This window comes from Stomoxys calcitrans, chromosome 5 (assembly GCF_963082655.1).
Source record: "Stomoxys calcitrans chromosome 5, idStoCalc2.1, whole genome shotgun sequence".
Lineage (NCBI taxonomy): Eukaryota > Metazoa > Arthropoda > Insecta > Diptera > Muscidae > Stomoxys > Stomoxys calcitrans.
The window spans coordinates 66,461,840-66,483,915 of NC_081556.1; the positions used below are offsets into that span (position 1 = coordinate 66,461,840).

The 22,076-nt window shown below is 39.4% G+C and overlaps 1 protein-coding gene across 2 annotated transcripts in view; it reads right to left on the reverse strand.

The window, feature by feature from the left end:
- LOC106083362 (potassium voltage-gated channel subfamily H member 8) overlaps positions 1 to 22,076 on the reverse strand; it is a 419,128-nt gene that overhangs the window by 294,529 nt on the left and 102,523 nt on the right. Inside the window, exon 6 of one of the 2 annotated variants that reach the window (XM_059370085.1) lies at positions 8,647 to 8,912. The exons of the other annotated variant lie outside the window; for it this stretch is intronic. Coding sequence (XP_059226068.1) covers positions 8,647 to 8,912 — 266 coding nt within the window. The remainder of the gene's footprint in view (positions 1 to 8,646; positions 8,913 to 22,076) is intronic. 2 annotated transcript variants of the gene reach the window in all.

The window sequence follows — 22,076 nt, forward strand, 5'->3', positions numbered from 1 at the left end:
CAATCATTGGTCCTCCAGTAGATGGACATCTAAGGGGTAAAGGTGATGACCTCATCGTCTGCTCCCTGTTCTTTAGACTGCATTGACTTTCCTGTCACTGCAATGGCTGATGTCATCGTATCAGATTCCTTGCCTATCCTAGTCTTCCGAATCTTTATATTGTGGGTATTGGTTGCATCGACGGGTCCCTGTTCGTAAGGCAATATTGAGTTTCCATTCCCTGCACTGCCTGATGTTTCACCTATGGTAAACCTCCTCCTTCTCTGCGACCAAACCTTGGCTTGATGAAGACCGTTGCCTTTGCGAGCTGGCAGTCGTCCATCTTTCTTACCAGATCGAGGTTTGCGCCCTCCCATGAAGCTTGACGGTATCAATACATTTCGCCGAAGCAAAACGCAGCGTAAAGATATCCCCTCTATACTCGCAGCTCTTCATTTGTATGGGTGAACCTTCTACAGAGTTCCACACATGTTCTTAAATCCGTTCGTTAACCAGATCCTCCACTTGGGACCGATTATCTGGTGGAATCCTTCCGGATGCACTGCCGAAATTGAAAATCAGCTCATCTTTATTGTGCTTCCTTGCCACTCTAGCGTAAGACGGCGGCTCCTTACTATTCTCAGCGACCAACTTCCCCTTCAGTGATGGCTGTGGCCTCCTTTTGGAAGTCATAGTCCTCCATGAAGACTCACGGGCCGTGCGCGCTTACTTCGTTACTGTTCAAACCTTGTCTACCTCTGCAGAACACTGTCTGGAGTCTCCATTGCGGGATGGCTGGTTTGGGTTTCCCAGAGTTCTTGAAAGCAGGGTGATCTTTTTCTTCTTCAGCATTTCAGCAGCTTCCATTCCAGCTTCCGTGGAACTGCTTGGAATGTCAGTTCTACCCTTCCAGATCGAGCACTATCGCCCGATTGTGCTGCCGGTACATACTTCTCTGTCTCCCTCGTCGCGCACCAGATCGCTTTCTTGGTCTGCTTGTGAGCTTAGCAAAAACCATCGCTCACTCCTGCCGTCATCCCACTGCCCTCATCTCTCGATTCGGCTGCGATGACTGTTTCATTGACACCGTCGTCGTCTGAATCCGAGTCGGAAACACCACTTTTATTTAAAAGCTGGGAACGAACTGTGCATCCCTCTGGTTGATCCACCCTTCCTCATAAATTAGTCTGACGATTAGTTGAGCACTTGAAGCATTACTCTCGACTACAGATGCCAAGGCACCCACACCTATGGGAGGGGGGACAACATGCTGCGGTCTACGCTACCACCGCATATGTTGAGTCTTTGAAGTCCATTTCTAGCCTACTCCAAAAGACTTTACAATTTTTTCGTAATAGGTAGTACCTATTCCGAGATACAGATATTTTATCTTTCTCAACGGCTACAATACTCGTTAAGTATTAGTATTAGCACTTTTTGAATCATTTACACGAAAAATAAACAAATTTTGAGAAACTGCTAAAAAAGTTTTTTTTTTCAGAAAAACTTATATTACTTAAAATGGTTGTTTAATTTGCAAATTTGCCCATAATATTCCATTAAGGAACTGACCCAAAATTCTCACTAATCAATGAGCGCTGTCCGATTAAATTTTAAGCTCAATGATAAAGGACTTTCTATTTATAACCGATACCGAACGGTGTCAGCATGGCAACACCTCTTTGGAGAGATGTTCTTACATAAAAAGTACCTTACAAATTTCGCCTGCATTAGGAGTGGATAACCACCGCTGAAAAATTTTCTAATGTTCCTACCGCCAGAAGATATGCATCCTTATTTGAAGGACGAGATATTAAAGGTTAAACATACTATTTCTGAGGTTAATAAATCTTTGTGTTAAGACCTAATTTTTAAAACCAAGCATAAAATCGCAAACATTAGAAGCATTTACTAGTCATTTAGGACAAAATCACTTCCTCAATATTACGAAAAAAAAAATCTTTTATATTAGGACAATTTTTAATTCACTGTAGGCTTAATATCCTAATACATGCGTAGCAGACGGGTTCAAATCTCTCCTCAGTCAGCATCCGTAATAGGTAATTTATGGTGGTCACCCATAGGAGTGGCGATAAAATGGCCACCTATGGCGTGCCCTGTGCCACTTTCTACCTTATATTTATGCCATGGGACACACAATTTATCCACCTGTTCCTTAGCATATGTTTATCCAGTCTCTAAGGACCGTGTCCACCAGGTATTGGTCTAAGGATTGGATCAGTGTGTCGGTCCGCACATTGTTAAAAGCCCCCCTCGATGTCAATGTATACCACCAGGGTGTACAACCTCTTGCAGGGCCTTCCTAGACATAGGAATGCTGTTTGTATTTGAGCAGTTCGCTGAATGTAAAACTCTTTATCATGGTATCCAGAAGGCTTAGGGGTTTGTAGGCCTTTGGTGTCGCATAACTTGCCTTGCCGGGCTTGGGTATAAACACCACCCTCGCCTCCTGCCATGCTTTCGGAGTATATGAAAGTCCTAGGCACGCCGTGAAAATTTTGGCCAGATGAGGCCCCAGATAGTCTGCCTCATACTGCAGTAATGCCGGAAATATTCCATCAGGTCCGGGTGACTTAAATGGTTTGAAGCTCCTCAAGGATTCATTCACCATAAATTCTGTTATTATTATCCTTCGATCAACGTCATTATTCCAAGATTTCGGTGTCTCCGTGAGTGGAAGATGGGATTTCATTAAAAGCCTCAACATGTCCTGCCTTGTCTCTGCTTTCACTCCCATGTCGTCTACTAAAGTTTCAGTTTGGACATGGGTTTTTGAGAGAAACTTTTTTATCTTGTCGGCGGCATTAACGCTATCGACCTGTTCGCAGAAAAGCTTCCAGGAGCGACGTTTTGCCGCTCTGGTAATCTTATTGTATTCCTTGAGCCGTGTGTAATACACATCCCAATAAACTTCCGCCTTTTTACGACGTGCTTTGTTAAAAAGTCTGCGGACCTCTTTACCAATATTTCGAATCTCCCCAGTCATCCAGGGATCTTCTTGGGCTGATTTCCTTTCCCGAAGAGGACAACTGTCTTCGAAGGACCCCACCGGTGCAGTCGTAATCCTGTTGATATTAAATTATTATCTTGCACAATTCTTCTTCTGAGTAGCCTTTCGAATTTTGTCCAGTTGGTTTTCAACTTATTCCGGAAGCTTATCGGATTCGGCGCTGGCCGTGCTATTCTAAACCTAATGTAGCGATGGTCAGAGATAGAGTGTTCCATGGAGACCCCCTAATTCTGAACCTCACCGATCAGATTTTCCGAACATATCGTCACATCTAATACCTCCTCCCTAATCCTATTAACAAAATGTAGAGGTGTTACCAATATTAAGTGTTATTGGGTCGTTAGTATTCAAGAACTCTGCCAGGGCTTGGCCCCGCTTATTAGTGTAGGCACTTCCCCACGATATGTGGTGAGAGTTCGTATCGCACCTCGTTTCCTGTCTGTTTTGCTTTCCTCACCAGCCGTTGCAGCAGGTGGCGGTGTCGGAGAGTCGAATGGCTGATAAAGTGATGCCAAGTATGCTCCACCGTCTCCCTGTCTCACCACTGTTGCATCCGACGTTGACAACTCTGGGGAAAATATATAATTGAAATTTTTATGATAAATAACGCAGGTCACATTTAAGTCACCCTTGCTGATTTTCTCCATCAAAGCGTGTGTGCAGTCTCGCTCCGGTGGAGGTTTATCTGGATTACCTCAATGATTGGTCCTCCAGTAAATGGGCATCTGGGGAGTAGATGATGATCTCATCGTCTGCCCCCCGTTCTTTAGACTGCATTGACGCCTGATGTCATCGTTTTAGGTTATTTGGCTAGTCTAGTCTTCTGACTCTTTATAAAGTCTCTAATGGTTCCATCGTCGGATCCCTGTTCGTTAAGCTGTATTGGGCTTCCATTCCCTGTACTGCCTGATGTTTCAATACTAGGATCTTTGCTTATCTTAGCCTTCCAAATCTTAAGTAAACGGCTTCTAGGTGATGGTACTTGTGAGCTAAGCAATGCCATCGCTCACTCCTGTCATCATCCCGCTGCCTCATCTCTCGATTTGGCTGCGGTGACTATTCCATTGACACTCTCGCGGCCTGAATCCGAATCGGAAACATCACCTTGACTTAAAGCTGGGGACGAACTGTGCATCCCTCTGGTTCACCCGTCTCTTCCTCATTAGTAAGTTTGACGACTTGTTAGCGCGTTAGAAGCAGTACTTTTTACTACAGGTGTCAAGGTATCCACAGTGATAGGAGGGGAGCATGCAGCAAGCTACGGTCTGATGCCACCACCCCAGCTGTTGGGTCTTTGAAGTCCATTTTTAGCCTTCCCTAAAAAGGCTTTAGCATTTTTCGTAATTGGTAGTACCTATTCCTAGATACGAATATATTTTTTTCCCTTTGAGGAGCGAAATAACAACACTTCCGCTCCACTCAACGGCTACAATAATTGGTTTTATTAATTTTTATACAATTTCAATTTTTAATATCATTACAATTTTATTTTGTGTATGTTTTTTTTATTTATTTTGTGTGTCAGCGGTTGTTATCCCCTCCTATTAATCAATTTTGTAAATTGTACAACAGTAAATTAATTTATAAAAGTTAAAAAAAAATTTTAATATTTTATTGAATCATTTTTTCCCCCAAAATTTTGTTCAAAACACAATAATAGGTGTATTGATACATAGCTCAATACTTTTAAAGCAAATGGCACAAAATTTATATAAACTTAAATTATTCCTGTGCCTAGAGTAATAGCCTGTTTTTTGATGTCTTCGGCACATCTACGATGCATGGAGTCTCAAGAAAATCCTGGCATCTCCTTACAGGGTGATCCTGTAATAGCTTTATACGGTTTCTGGTTCAGGCATTACGCTTTGCATTCCTAGCCCTTCCGCATTTCGAATTCGGTTTTCTGTAACAATACCAATGTCGCCACATAAATGTTCAATGGGATTGACGACAGATGACAGAGCAGGTCACAGCTTAACCTGATCCCCATTGTCCTGGAACCACCCTCTGCCAATTTAATAGTTTCCGGTCATTATCTTGTTTGAATGCCAATTTCAGAAGCATATTGCAGTCTGCCTAATGTAACATTACTTGCTCCTAGGATGTTACATGTCCATGATGTCTTATATTTCATTATTGGACGTATACCGTTGTGCAAAATGCTCCAACAAATCAATACTTTTGCCCCATCAAGTTTGGGTGTCATAACGTAACAATACTTGCTCCAAAGATGTAACATATGCAAGATGTCTTAAAATCGGAAAAAAAACTAGTGAACAATACGCCGTGTGAGAATGGGTAGTGATATCTCTTTGAAAGTTGGAAAGGTTGGAGGTGTTAACGAGATTGTGTGCAAAATGCAAGGCTCTAGGTTGTTCGGACGTCTTTTGGCAGGCCCCTAAAATTGGTCACCTCGGTATTTCGAAAAATTGTCCGGGCTGGCAAATCTTCGTTTATGGTCTGATTTTCAAAATATCTCCATTGATTTCGGAGATATTTGACATAAGTTTTTTGTGCAATTTTGGCCGAGATTTGCTTCGCATTTTGCAATTTGTGAAGCGATTTGTGATTCTATTTTAAATTCTTGCATGATTTGGATTTGTGTCAAAATTTACAGCGACTTTTCCATAAAAAGTGTCCACATCTGATTGTTCAATTAAAAAGTTATACAGTTTGAAAGTCGAAAAAATATGAAAAATGTTTTTTTTTTGCTTTTTGGTCAAAAAAAGTATTTTCATTGATCCATAATACCATACCTTTATCTTTTTTGTTGGTGAAGGAAACATATTGAAAATGCGTGTTAAGTGAAATTTTAACAATATATGTTAAGTGCACAATGGGTGCTATATGTACTTCAAAATAGGCAATTTTTATTAAAAAAAAATGGAAAACACCAAATTTCAAAGAGATATCTCAACCCATTCTTACACGGCTTTTTTTTTTTGAATACTTTATTTTTCGATTTTCTCCCGCTGTGTACCCCTGCATAAAATGCTCCAACGAATCAATACTTTTGCCCCACAATGTTTGACTGTTTTTTTTTGTAAATTATGTATTGGGTTGCCCAAAAAGTAATTGCGGATTTTTTAAAAGAAAGTAAATGCATTTTTAATAGAACTTAGAATGAACTTTAATCAAATATATAATTGCCATTTTGTTCGACAACATTTTGCCATCTTCCTGGCAAATTTAGTATTCCACGCTCATAGAACTTCTGGCCTTTATCTGCAAAAAACTGAACCAAGTGCGATTTTATAGCCTCATCATTGCCGAAAGTTTTACCATTTAAGGAGTTCTGCAAAGATCGAAATAAATGGTAGTCTGATGGTGCAAGGTCAGGGCTATATGGTGGATGTATCAAAAGTTCCCAGCCAAGCTCACTCAGTTTTTGGCGAGTGACGAAAGATGTGTGCGGTCTAGCGTTGTCCTGGTGGAATATGACACCTTTACGATTGACCAATTCTGGTCGCTTCTCCTTGATGGCTGTATTCAATTTGTCCAATTGTTGACAGTAAACATCCGAATTAATCGTTTGGTTCCTTGGAAGCAGCTCAAAAATACCACACCCTTCCAATCCCACCAAACATACAGCATAACCTTCTTTTGGTGGATATCAGCCTTTGAAGTGGTTTGAGCTGGTTCACCATGCTTGGACCATGATCGTTTTCGTCTAACGTTGTTGTAAACAATCCATTTTTCATCTCCAGTTATGATTCGTTTTAAAAACGGATCGAATTCATTGCGTTTAAGGTGCATATCACAAGCGTTGATTTGGTTTGTTAAATGAATTTCTTTCAATACATGTGGTACCCATATTAAAATTGACGCCAAACAAACAAATGTAAACAAAATTTCGCGCACTTTTTTTCTAAAGCAAGCTAAAGGTAACAGCTGATAACTGACAGAAGAAAGAATGCAATTACAGAGTCACAAGCCGTTGAAAAAATTTGTCAACGCCGACTATATTACTACTATATTACCGACAATTACTTTTTGGCAGGTCGGCAGACATCTGCAGAAAAAAATGGTTGAAAATAAAGTGGGTAATACAGTCAAACTTCTCTACAGTGAACTTCTGTACAATGAAGTTCTGATCTCCTTATAATGAATTTCTATGCAGTGAAGTTTTCTATACAATGAAACAATTTTGCGTGTGTACATTTGACTTATGTGCGTTTCTGTCTCCTTTTAATGAATTTTTCAAACAATTTTCTGTTACTCGCACTACCAGCTCTCTGTACCGAGAATAAAATTACATATAACGAGGGAACTCCCATATATATAAAAAATCAAACCAAACAAAAAAAAGAAAGTCATATCAATTACAATTTTTGGCATCAGTTAGTGGTGTTCAGTGAAACGATAATGACGCAGCGCAGTAGCATTTCTCTGGAAAAAAATTGTTAATTATCAATAAAGTTGAAGGAGTAAAAAAAAGACGTGGCCAAACAGTTTGGAATCCTGCCTACTACGTTATCAAATATTAAAAAAAAAAAAACAAAGCTGTAATTCGTAAAAAATTAGAAGACGAGCAATTTAGCAGTAGACGGAAAAGGCTTCGAACCTGCCTTTCAGAGAATATTAATGAAGCAATGCTGAAAAGAGTCACTGCTGCCCGTGGGAAAAATCTTCGGATTTCGGGGCCATTAATAAAGCACAAGGCCAAAGAGTAAAAGCGGCATGGTATTGTAACAAATACCGTGTGTGGGAAAGTGCTGACGAAACATACGAGATCGTGATGAATGGATTAAGAACGTTTCACCGAGATTGCTACAAAACTATGATCAAAATGAAATCTTTAATGCCGATGAGACTGGATTGTTTTTCAAATGTTTGCCGAACAAAACACTAACATTCAAAAATGAGAAATGCTATGGAGGAAAATGGAGCGAAGGAAGAATTACTGTCCTAGTAGCAAGTAAAACGACCGGTTTGGAGAAACTGAAACTGCTCGTTATAGCAAAGGCCAAAAGACCCAGATGTTTTAAAGGAATAAGATTTATAGACTTGGATTATCAGTTCAACAAAAGAGCCTGGATGACAAGTGACATTTTTATGAAGTGGCTTTTAGAGCTTGAAAGAAAGTCGTTTCTCAAAAACGGAAGGTTTTATTTTTTACTGATAATTGCACTGCTAACCCTAAAGAGGCGAAAGATAAGTTGCAAAATTTCGAGCTTGAATATTTTCCTCCCAACATGACGTCCTTACTTCAACCAATGTATCAAGGCATTATACACAACATAAAACAACTTTCCAGAAAACGCATTTTGTTGAGGATACTGTCACGAATGGTGGACCGAAACCCTGTTCTGGCCATAGATTTGCTTCAAGCTATTCGAAATTTAAGCACACTATGAAATGCCATTGTAAGACCATGAACAATTGCCAATTGTTTCAAAAATCCTTATTACTTTTTTATAAGAAAAAGGTGGGGAAAATATAATTTCTATATAATGAAGTTTCTATATAATGAAGTAATTTTCTGGTTTGATTTTAAGCAAGTTCGACTGTATGTGGAAAGATGAACTTCTAGTTCAATTTGAATTCGTGACTACATAGGTATTATCCATGCATCTGACGTTACATTCAACATTTTTAAAACATAATAAATGACATAACAATTTTAATATACTTACATTTCCAAGTTTCAATTTATTTTTCGCGTTTTTTTCAGGTTTGTAGTGACCGGATAGTTGATACAAAACTGCCCGGCTTCTTCGTCGTCCCATATTGCAACCGGCAGGAACATCAATATTGTTGTATTCAGCACCTTCTGCATCATAGTCGTTACTTGGGTTAGATAACGTACCAGCAATGCCTGGCAAACTACCCAAACCCAACATTCCAGCATTTGAACCAGAGCGAAAACGTGCACCTAATAAGGCCGCTGTTAATGCGAATACTTCAGATTTGCTCCAACAAATTATTTCAACATGCAGGTCAGTAAATTAAGGATATGAAATAATCGGAATAGAGCGAAAAAAGATACAAAACAGACAAAAATTAATAAGTATTGGAAAAACATAAACTTTGTGTACATATTTATGATATTTACACAGCAAAAGAAAGAAAGAGAAAAGAAACAACTTTATTTGCGATAATAGTTTGTTTGATTTGTCTAATTTGTTCATGGTTTAGTATAGGTAGGATTGTTAGTACGCTGTCTTTAAGTGAACAACGAAGCAGCATTGTGGTGTCTCTTTGCCTATGCGAAGGTGCGAAAGACAAAACTATTTCCAATAAATCTGTCGATCTGCTATTACACGCAAACAATAATTGATCAGCCATATACGAATTTTCCGTTTAACCTAAAGGGAATTTACGACACGTAAACTTCTTTTGTGAAAATCGTTGGCACTATGTTTACAAAAAAATTGTAAAATGTGTTATGAAAATTTCATGCAAGAATTTATGGTGAAAACAATATTTCGGGCAAATCCTTTCAAAATTGTTATACGCCCCTATTACAGATGTAATTTCGACAATACATACATGCATGGGAGATATATCCTTTGAACCGATTTTATTAGAACACCAAATATTCAACCAAAATCATTTAAGTGTCTATTTTCGTAAGGATCGCTTATCATATACCCAGTGGCGGAATCACCTATCGCTCCCAACATGTCGGCATATTAATATTAGGAGGAGTCAATCCACCATCAGTCACAACTTCTCGAAATATGTATGTTATAACACATATTTTCCACTTTTCTTCCCTTGGGCGAAAATGCTCTTACAACTACCCACACAACTTTTCAAAATTGTTGCTTTAGTATGCCTGTTTATCGGCTCCAAAAGATGCGATACTCACTGCTCCTCGATTTCTTAAAAAAGGGAAGTAAACATGCCTCAATTTCAGCTCAAAATGATCCAATGCACATTCACTCTATATATAAAAGCCATGCGTGAAGCTGTAATTATGAAAATTTGGACGAATGTTGGTCTTAGGTCGTAGAAGCGGAATAAGATTGTATTTGGCGATATTCGTTCGTTAAGGTACTAAACAGTACCAATATATTACGAAATGGTGCATGTTTGTGCAGTGTGAACGGAAAGTGCTGGGAGAATGATTTAGGGCTCAAATTAAAAAGCTCTTGAAAAATTGGATTAGTAAAAATAATCTTCCAAAATAGTACAAGAAGTGGCAGAAATAGTACTTTTAGAGCTGCAATGGGTTCTATTTGGTATTTTTTTCTGTAAATTGAGATAGAGTTGTAAATTTTGAAATTTAAGTACACCATGGCAAACTTAATTGGATGATTGGAAGAGTTTTTGGAAATTTTTATATTTACGTACTAAAACAAGTACCAACAATTTACGAATTTAGAAGTTAGTTTAAAGAACTCTGCTACAAAATAAAGAGGATGAAAAAAAAATGCAATGGAAAAATAGTACTGGTAATGGGAGAAAACGTACGTTTAGTACCGCAATCGGTACCATTTGGTACTTTCTTTACAGATAGGGTTCGAAGTCTAAAATTTGGCATGTAGGTACAACTAGTAAAGATGGGTGACTAAATGATCTATTCACAACTCGAAAATTTTGGTACCAAAATTGGTACCATTTGTTACTTTCTTTACAGATTGCGCCAGAGGTCCGAAAATTGGCAAGTAGGCGCATCAGGCAAAATACGTTAGATGTCTAAATCTCTTTAAAATTTGAATATTTTGGTACCAAAATTGGTACCATTTGGTACTTTCTTTATAGATGGAGCTACAGATCTGAAATTTGGCATGTAGGTACAAATACTAGGCGACTAGGTGATGTTGAAAAGAGGATGCGGGTATTCATCCGCCCCATGCCACTATGGACATACACCTAAGCCAGTAATCGGCTTGTTGTGCGCTCTAAAAACTATAAAGTAACCTCTAAAAAGAAAATTTAAGGTAGGAATTCCGTACTACTTACAAAATCCTTAATTGTTTTCCATACCACGCCCCTTCATTGGTTTATGTCTGGTATTGTGTCCTCACCCAAGTACCGGTGCAAAGACATAGGAAATGCTCCAACGTCTCATCATCTTCCCCACATGCTATCACTTGCCGTACCGATTTTGCATCAGTGAGCTCGTAGTCCTATGTGTGCCGTTATGATAACTAAAGCTATACTGACCTATGTACATGTTCCTTGCTTTCAACAATAGCCTCATCTTCTCACTATCCGTATCTCCCAATAGGATTTTCATCTTTCTACCGACCGTTTCGCTATTCCACAGTATTATATGCGTATTCGTAGCCAACGATCTTTACTTATTAATTATGGTGTAATTCGTACCTTGAATGCATATATTGGGCAACTAGAAGACTTTTTTGAAAATCGTACATATAGATACCTGAACGTTCAAAATAGAAGATTTTTGAAATTCGTTCATTTAATTTCTAAAACGTAGAAAATGGTAATCTTATGCACAGTGGGATAAAGCTCTTAAAATTGAGATGCAGTTTCACCTTGACAGTATATTGTGGGCAACTAGGTTTTTTTTTTAATTTTTGCATTAAGGTATTAAAACGTACAAAATGGCACTTTCCTTATATATTGAGCTGGTGCTCCGAAATTCGGGATACAGTTACACTTTGACAGTATGTATTAAGTGACTAGAAGATATTTCTGATATTCGTATACTCATGTACTAAAACGAACAACATTGAATTTTTATGGAGCTATAATCTGCAGTTATACTATTAAGTTTTCAAAGCATAATTTTTGTTATTATTATAGTTATTTTCATAAATGTGTTTATTTACAACTAGCATCCCGGCGGTCCGCTTCGTTAAAGTAAAGCCGTATCCCAATTTTGAGAGCTTAAGGTCACTCTGTAATGAAAGTACCATTTTGTATGTTTTAGTACCCCAATGCACGAATTAAAAAAAATCTTCCAGCCACCCTAAATTTAATTTGAAGTTGAACCCGATTCCAAAATTTAGCTCAATTTGTAGTACCTAAATGTACGACTTTGAAAAAAATCTTTCGATTGCACAAAAATTGTCGTCAAGGTATAGATGTATATCAATTTTAAGAGCTTTATCTTACTCCGTAAAGAATGTACCATTTTGTACGTTTGAGTGACTAAATGCACGAACAAAAAATATCTTCCAGTCGCCCAATATATACTTTCAGGGTACGTTTTCACAATTATTGTAGTACGTTTTCTTCCACATGTGGTATTTTGGTCAAGACTGCGATAATGTTTGCCAAATTGCTTAATTTTATATGTCCCCGTTTGCCGTAGGCAGAGATGAGCTCTTGTGTAATATTTTACAATTTCTGCTATAACAATGTACATATTTTAAATAGATCGTTTTGTCACCCTTCATATTTTTCCTCGTTGTATCTACATGCCCAATTTCAGATCTGTAGCTACATCTCTAAAATAAATACCAAATGGTACTAATTTTGATACCAAAATGTTCGAATTGTAAATAGGTCATTTTGTAACTCATCGCATTTTCCTTGTTATACCTACAAATTTCAGACCTGTAGCTCCATCTACAAAGAAATACCGCTACTGGAAAGCTTTTAAGACTACTGTATCTTATAAGCTGTCCACATTTGCTTACATTGATACACAAAAAGTTTTGTATGCTAATAAATGTGTTTTTTCGCTCTATGCCGTTCAAAGATGATTCAAATAACGGAAATTTTTGTGCTCTAAAAATTTGACAACAAATGTCAAGCTTATAAGTGTCGGTAATTATTTTATTTTTCTTCAAGTTCCAAAATTTAGAGCTCTAGCAGCTCTGCCGAAAAAATTAAATTAAATATACACACATTGGAAGCTACGACTGCCAAAGCCCTATATACGTGCATTACGCCAAAGTTTCCTTCACGAGGAAAGGAAATAATCCAAAATTGGAAAATGCAAACGACGCGAACTGCATGCCATCGAGAGCAGAATTCTGCTTGCGGCATGTTCTTAGTTTATCTATATTCACAACCATCACCAACCTGTCTATATGCGAAGTCTAAATTCTTTATCTATATATAATTTATCTCCGTGTTGTTTTGTCAAATGTCCACAGATATGTAGTTTGCTAATAACTTCTTATTGCATTAAGAGAAATATTATAATTTTTACAATAGATAGGTTTTGAAGGTTTATAATCGTTAACGCCATATTAAGAAGTCCCATAGATTCTTTGCTTCTCACATTATCAATTTGATTAAGATTTTCCGAGTCTAAACTACTTTCAAGGTGCAAAAATTTTATTATTAATATTTATTTTCAGTTTAATACTCACCGAGAAAGTAGGTGTATGTTCAACTTTTATTACAAGTGGAAAATCCATTGGGAAAGTAACAGTACTCTATCAGTGCCTTAAATATCATTTCCCACTTCTATTTTAAAATTTATGAAAACGTAGTTAAATAACAGCAAACAAAACTGCTGAAAATACTCCGTATTGGAAGCTTTAATACAGAATACACTAATGGGTGTTGTAGTTGGCAACTCTGCACACCAAACAATTTTTACCATTTTAACATTCTTTGATCTGTTACTTAAAATAGACTTACAGGCAGAACGGTATTCACATACGTATATATATATATTTCTAATTCCGCATGTATATCTGTTGTTCTTTTGCTGCTGCTTTGGCGTACACACACACAGGTACAAACATACTGATCTTCTACTTACACACATCTTAGATTTGTTTACATAGCGCGTCGATACATGTCACAGCGTTATTGTTTGTTAGCAAAGCAGAAGATTAACATAACCATAGCTTATTGACACGCTTATTCTGCGTTCGAGTTAAGCACAATTGCAACTGTATATTAATGAATTATTTTTATACATCACTTTGTTTTATTAATAAATATAGCTTTTTTATACATCACTTTGTTTTATTAATAAATATAGCTTTATAGCGCCTTATGAAACTTTCTTGTGTTCTTACTCAAAACCAAGGGACACAATAGTGGCGATACGGATTAAAAATGATTTTAAGTGTTTTTTTTTTTTGACAACATAAGTCTTTTTCATAGAAAAAAAATTTCATATTATTATTTAACAATGTACTAACAAACAAGTAAGAGCATGCTAAGTTCGGCCGGGCCGAATCTTATATACCTTCCACCATGGATCGCATATGTCGAATTCTATGCGCAGTATCTCTTTTTAGGCAAACAAAGAATATTGAATAAGAGTATGCTTTTGTGTAATATTTTAGTTAATTCGGATAAGAATTGCGCCTTGTAGGGGCTCAAGAAGCAAATTCGGGAGATCGGTTTATATGGGAGCTGTATCAAGCTATTGATCGATTCAGACCATATTAGACACGTATGTTGAAGGTCATGATAGAAGCCGTGGTACAAAATTTCTTCCAAATCGTATGAGAATTGCGCCCTCTAGAGGCTCAAGAAGTCAAGATCCCAGATCGGTTTATATAGCAGCTATATCAGGTTATGTACCGATTTGCGCACAGTTATTGGAAGTCATAACAAACACCACGCCAAACACAAGCCATACAAAGTGGCAAGTACAAGCAGTGATGGTGTTATGGATATGCTGTCCAAGTGTATAAAGGAGTTTGTCTACAATCTAGACGCAAACCAAACGTTCGAGAGTTGGTACACGCGTTGCAACCACCTATTCGGTGAAGATGCAAATAAACTTGCTGACGCCGAAAAGTAAAATTAGTGGTGCGGAAGCTGGAGTCTCGAGGTTTTTGGCAAATATGTCTCATGATTTGAACTTTGAGATAACAGTGTCCACTCTCAAAACACTGTTCGGCAGGAAAAAGTCACTTTTCTGTTCACGAGTCGCATGTCTGCAAGACAACACAAATGGATTTTATCACATATGGTGGAATCAGTTTAAGTGCTTGATATGTCTGCGACGACTTCAAGCACCAGAAGATGCTGATGTTAGAGCCCGCCTTTTACACTTTCTGGAAGGAGACGCTGAAGGTACGTTTACCATTGACAAAATGGTGTCAGAGGTCAACCGTATGCTAAGCTAAAGGAAAGATGCCTCCGTGGTACAACAAAATATCGTCCATGCCGTCAAGCGTAATCACAAGCAGCACAGCACCCATTTGACAAACTGCGACGTCCAAATGAAGCTACAGCAAACACGTATGTGAGCAGTGCGGCATCGTGACCCACGAAGAGGGCTTCTGTTCTTGTTTCGCTGCAACATCAAAGCAGCGCAGCGACAAGAAAAGCAAAATAGCAAAGCGCAACAAGTGTGATTGCAGATAATAACATTGCTTCAAATAGAAAGCACGCCAGCGTCAAAATTAATGGCGTCGAGCAGCGCTTGCAGTTCGACACAGGCGCAGACATCACAATAATTTCGCGCCGTATATATGCAAATACACAAGCCAACGCAACTGAAACCAGCTCATATAGCCAGAAACGCATCAGACCATGTACTCAACATTTTGGGCCAGTGTGAAGTGCAGCTTGAATCAAACAAGAATCTCAACCCGTTTTTAAACCAAAACGACTCGTTTTTTATGCCGCTTTGCAACAAGTAGATGAGGAACTCCAACGTCTGGAGCAGGCAAATATCATCACACCTGAAGGTTACACCAGATGGGCAGCACCTAATGTTGTTGTAAAGAGGTCAAACGGCAAAGTCCGCATTTGTGGTGATTATTTCACAGGATTGAATGAGTATACCCATTGCCGTTATCTGATGAAATTTTTGTAAATTTCAACAACTGCCAATTGTTCACTCAGATTGGTTTGACGGATGCTTATATGCAAGCGGAAGTCGATGATGCCACCAAAGAGATTCTCACCATCAACACGCACCGATGTTTCTACACATTCAACAAACTTGCACCTGGGATCAAATCTGCCCCAGGGGGCAGTCAAGTTTGCCCATCCCTATCGTGATGACGTCATCCAGCGGTTGCAAAGGTATAATCTTACCATAAACATTAATAAGTGTTAATTTTTCCCCGTAGTTGATCCTATCTTGGATACAATGTCGATGGCAGTGGAATTCCCTTTCGGCTTTGAAGATTTCCGCCGTTTTGATCATGCCAGCCTCAACGAATGTTTTAGAGCTTCGATCTTTCCTAGGTGCAGTAAACTAAAAGTGCGCATCTTAAGAGCACGAATGGATGATTTGCTGAAAGTGGACCGTAAATAGAAGTGGAGTAAGCTCTGTGAGGATTCTTTCCACTTTTTCCACGATGGTTGCGAGAAGGCCGTATATCATGTGTCACGTTCTTTGACATCAGCAGAGCGGAATTATCCGCAAATCGAGAAGAAGGGTTTAGTTTTGATTTTTGCCGTAAGCTAGTTTCATAAAAAGCTGTATGGTCGTCGGTTCAAGCTTGAAACTGATCATAAACCGTTACTAGCGATTTTTGGAAACAAAAAGAGTTTAGCAACGCACACTGCCAGTCAACTACAGCGTAGGGCCTTGAATTAAATGTCTTACGATTTTGAGCTGAGCTATATCCCAACACAGAAATTTGGTTGCACAGATATTTTATCCAGGCCTAGCAATATAAATGAAAAACCCGAAGAAGACGTTATGATTGCATGAGCTCAAATGGAAGCTGAGATCAAATATAGTGTTCAGGACAACATCACAGCATTGCCCATCACACACAATATGATCTGCTCAGCTAAATCAAAGGATACTACGCTTCAAAATATGGCCAGACACGAAGAGCTTGTTTTTTTATCAATGCCATGAAAGTTTGTCCGTATGTGATGGTTACATTCTATAGCAAGACAAAATGGTCATCCCCAAGACTTTGCGGCAGTGTATTCTAAAACAGCATCACAAAGAACATTGCCACGAAGCTACGTGTACTGGCCGTATATTGATAAGGATATATAATACATTATCAAAAGATGCGATGTATGGGCCTCAACAGCCAAATCACCTCCACGAACAACACTGCAGTCGTGGTTCATTGCTACAAGACCCATGCAACGCGTTCCTATTGATTTCGCTGGTCCAGTGAACCAATCCACAGACCTTTTGATCATTGATGCCTGCTCGCTTAAGTCTTTCAAATGAAATCGATGACATCGTCATCAACAATAGAGAGCCTCAGGGACTATTTTTCGAAATTTGTTTTCCCAGAGTCATTGGTGAGTGATAATGGTACTCAATTTGCTTAACAAGAGTTTGTTTTGTAGTGAAAACGGCATTGAGCATATTCTTACTGAATTTCTCCTCTACTACAGAGCAACCGAACACAACAACACACTTGGAAATAAATCGCCTTCAGAACTTCTCCTGGAGAGGAAAGTTGTTATTTCCCTAATGGTCGGTTTACTGTCCGTAAAGATGTTTATAATCGACATCCTCGCGTTAGCACCACACTACCTCACGCATTCCGTGTATCCGATGGGAAACCTTTTTTATTCCTTCCAGGTTTCTTACCACCGCCTCGATTATACCGCGATGGTATGAGCTGCTTCTATCCTTAATCCATTCTCAATTCGCCTTAAATCTCATGGCCGAAGCAGCTGCCTCGCATTTAATCTGTATGTCTATGGGTCGAATATCTATCCGCCTATGCCAAGACAACATGTTCTCTGAACCTGTTGTATGTTTCTAACGTTGCACTTTCTCTCCACAGCTGTCCACCAAACTACTAAGGCGTAAGTAAGACTATCCTCGGATTCAGGCCCCATTTCGTGCCTACGGCCAATAGTAGTGCCCAATATCAGTGAGCCTTCTCAAAATGTGACATTTCCAATTAAGTTTCCTATTCCTTGAGGACGTGGTGCGTCAAATTCTCGATGTCAATACATACCGCCAGTGTGTGCGTTATGGCATCGAAGGATTCTTCCATTTTATGCACAATCTCGTGCAGGGCAGTCTCCACTGACCATCCCTTGACATAGGCATGCTGTTTGTGTTTGAGCAGTTTGCTGGACGTCCTATTCTTTATCATGGTGTCCACAATTCCACGGATTTGAGTAGAAAGGAATTACGGCTTATAGGTATGTAGGCCTTTGGTGTCGCATAACTTGCCCCGCCGTACTCAGGTATGCCAGGCTTTCGGAGAATATGCAAGTCTTAGACACGCTGTGAAAAGGTGTCCAGATGGGGTGCCAGATAGTCGGCCTCCTTTTGGTCCGGGTGACTTAAATGGTTTGAAGCTCCTCAAGTCTTCCTTGACTATAAATTCCGTCATGATAAACCTCCGATCAACCTCATTATTCCAAGATTCCGGTGTTTCCTTGAGTCTTTGAGCTACAATGCCATTATTTAGAATTTGTACTATTTTCATTGTCACCGGTTTCGCCTGCTCAAATAAGTTTTTACTATAGCTTGCAAAATATCGATGGCACTAACGATATCTAATTTTTTGAATAAATATTGATTGATGTTTTTCCAATGGATATTATCGTAAAAGTTAAATTATTTGCAAAAATAGGCAATCCTACACTGAATGTACCCTTTGAGATACATTGCGCCTATAGAGGGCGCAATTTTCATCCGATTATGTAAACATCTTGTGCAATGATTGCTCTCATGACTCCCAACTGACTATATTTACATAGATTTTATTTGGTCTGTGAATTGTTATTGCTTCTAATAAATCGATCTTCTGATTTTTATACCCTCCACCATAAGATGGGGGGTATACTAATTTCGTCATTCTAATTGTAACTACTCGAAATATTCGTCTGAGACCCCATAAAGTATATATATTCTTGATCGTCGTGAAATTTTATGTCGATCTAGCCATGTCCGTCCGTCTGTCCGTCCGTCCGTCCGTCTGTCCGTCCGTCCGTCCGTCTGTCTGTCGAAAGCACGCTAATTTCCGAAGGAGTAAAGCTAGCCGCTTGAAATTTTGCACAAATACTTCCTATTAGCGTAGGTCGGTTGGTATTGTAAATGGGCCATATCGGTCCATGTTTTGATATAGCTGCCATATAAACCGATCTTGGGTCTTGACTTCTTGAGCCTCTAGAATGCGCTATTCTTATCCGATAGGGATGAAATTTTGCACGACGTGTTTTGTTATGATATGCAACAACTGTGCCAAGTATAATTCAAATCGGTTTATAACCTGATATAGCTGTCATATAAACCGATCTTGGGTCTTGACTTCTTGAGCCTCTAGAAGGCGCAATTCGTATCCGATTGGAATGAAATTTTGTACGACTCATTCTTTCATGACCATCAACATACGTGTTTATTATGGTCTGAATCGGTCTATAGCCCGATACAGCTCCCATATAAATCGATCTCTCTATTTTACTTTTTGAGCTCACAAAGAGCGCAATTCTTATTCGAATTGGCTGACATTTTACACAGGTCTCCAACATATAATTTAATTGTGGTCCAAACCGGACCATATCTCGATATCGCTCTAATAGCAGAGCAAATCTTTTCTTATATCCTGTTTTGCCTAAGAAGAGATGCCGGGAATAGAACTCGACAAATGCGATCCATGGTGGAGGGTATATAAGATTCGGCCCGGCCGAACTTAGCACGCTTTTACTTGTTATTTCTGATTTTCGTTCGAAATATAGGTGATGGAAAATTAACGACAGTATCGATATTTATTATTAAAACTATCGAGAATATCGAAAGTTGCGATTATCGATGGTTTGCCAGCCCTAGTTTTTACGCACTCAAATTGCATTCAAACATTTTACTTTTTGTTTAAGAAATATTATATAGTGACGTCAATTCTCAACATTCAACAAAACTTCTAATGCGATGACAAGAAAAGAAATGTGACGCCGTCAATTCCTAATAGCCTCATTTGTCTGCTATGGAATTGATACCAAATGGTATTAAAATTCTTTGCCAATGACTTGAACAAAATAATGCCAGGCGGTGTTGGCAAATTACCGCAGTTTTCCTATCAGTGTAAGTACCGGTGTTCGTTAGCCGCGAAAGCCGGGAAATGACATAAGAATAGGCATGCGCAACATCTGCTATCACTTGCCGCAAGGATTTTGCACAAGTGAGCTAGTAGTCCTATGCGTCCCGTTATGATACCGAAAGCTAAAGTGACCTTCTTCATACTTCCTTTCAGTAATAGCCTCGTCCTCTCACGATCCGGATCACTCCATAGAATTTTCGCCGTCCAAGCGACTGTTTCGCTGTTCCACAGGGTTACATGCGCATTCGTTGCCCATGCCCTTAACTCGGACTGCGTCAAATCGTCTTCTTTCTCATTCCCAGGCACCCAAACTATGCAGATCGTGCCATCCTCAGAGAAGGCGTCAATCTCCTTCTTACACTCCAAGGCTTTCGCAATCTTCCCGTCCTGGGTTTTCAATGTAGACCACCAGGCCCACTCTATCATCTTGCTGTGATGCAACCGTGCAACATGATCTTCCTGATGGCAGTACTAGGGTTCTGTCACTCCAAGACTTTGCCGCTGGCAGCAATGCCTCGTACTCGGCCTCAAGTGTCGTGTCAGGTATCCGATCGGAAACCTCTTCCATTCCCTGCAGGTTTCCCATCGTCGGCTCGATTATACCGCGATGGTAGGAGCTGTTCCTATCCTCAATCCATTCACCCATCGCCTTAAGTCTCATAGCCGCAGTGGCTGCCTCGCAGTTAATCTTTAAGTCAATGAGTCGGATATCTAGAATAGTCTCCAATGCTCTAGTGGCGTGGACCACATCGCTCCATCTATGCGAAGACAACATGTTCTCTGAATCTGTTGTAGAATCCTAACATAGCACTTTCTCTTCATAGCAGTCCACCAAACTACTAACGCATAAGTATGTATTGGTCTAATCACGGTCCGGTAGTGCCAGTGGACTATCCGCGAATTTAGGGCCCATTTCGAGCCTGCGGCCCGTCTACATAGTGCCCAACATCTGTGAACCTTCTCAGTACACTCCTGAATGTGACACTTCCACTGAAGTTTCCTGTCCAAAATTTTGTCTTTCTCTTGAACAAGTTGATTTCGGTCTTTTCTGGGTTAACATTGAGACCCCTGGGTCGAGCCCAGTCGTATGCAATCTGCAAGACCCTTTTGTCGATTCTGCATAGCTAGTTCGTACCTTAACTCTAATATGTGTTAAAACATTGTTTTGCGTAGCAGACGGGTTCAAATCCCTCCTTCCTATGATCACTCATAGGAATGGCGATAAAATGCCCCCGTAAATGTAGATTTGCTGTTTAAGCCTAAAAAAGACGTATCCCAGCACAATGATAATTTGGAAACACAGTTCAATCGGAGATACAACACTGAATCCAGACACTTTGCAATTGGTGCAAGTACGAACAGAACTCATTCTTCTGGGCATCTGCAATAATCAAGAAGCAAATTGGTAATGTCAACTATGAAGTGGAAAAAAAATGTTCCCCGACCGTCATCATCTGTTTAACATTCGAGTGAACAACCTTCAATCAGTAGAGAAGCCATTCAACCTTCATCATCAGATTCGTCGTTCCAGCCGTCTCAGACGTGTGCCTGAGCGCTTCAGAGACTACGCATCCTAAAAAGGGAGATGTTGTGGATGGTAACCCTGCTATACAATACAATTATAAACTTTTAAACATTCCTTGTAAGGTTATGTTAGGTTAGGTTGAAAAGAGGGTGCAGATATTAATCCGCCCCTGCCACTATGAGCATACACCTAAGCCAGTAATCGGCTTGTTGTGCGCTCTAAAAACTATAAAGTATCCTCTAAAAAGAAAATTTTAAGTTAGGAATTCCGTGCTACTTACAAAATCCTTAATTATTTTCAATACCACTCCCCTAAGTTGGTTCAATTCTGATATTGTGTCTCCACCTAGGTACCAGTATCTGTTGGACGCGAAAGCCGGGCAATGACAAAGGAAATGCTCTAACGTCTTATCATCTTCCCCGCATGCTCTACACATGCTATCACTTGCCGCTTTTACATAAACGAGCTCGTAGTCCTATGTGTCCCGTTATGATACCAATAGATATACCCTCTCCTTCTTGCTTCCTTTCAGTAATAATCTCGTTTTCTCACGATCTGGATACCCCCATAGGATTTTTGCCGACCTACCGATTGTTTCGCTGTTCCACAATGTTGCATACGCATTCGTCGCCCACTCCCTTAACTCGGACTGCGTCGATCCGAAAGGCTTCGGGTTAACCAAGTTTATTGCCGGCAGTCCTCTGCCCTTCAC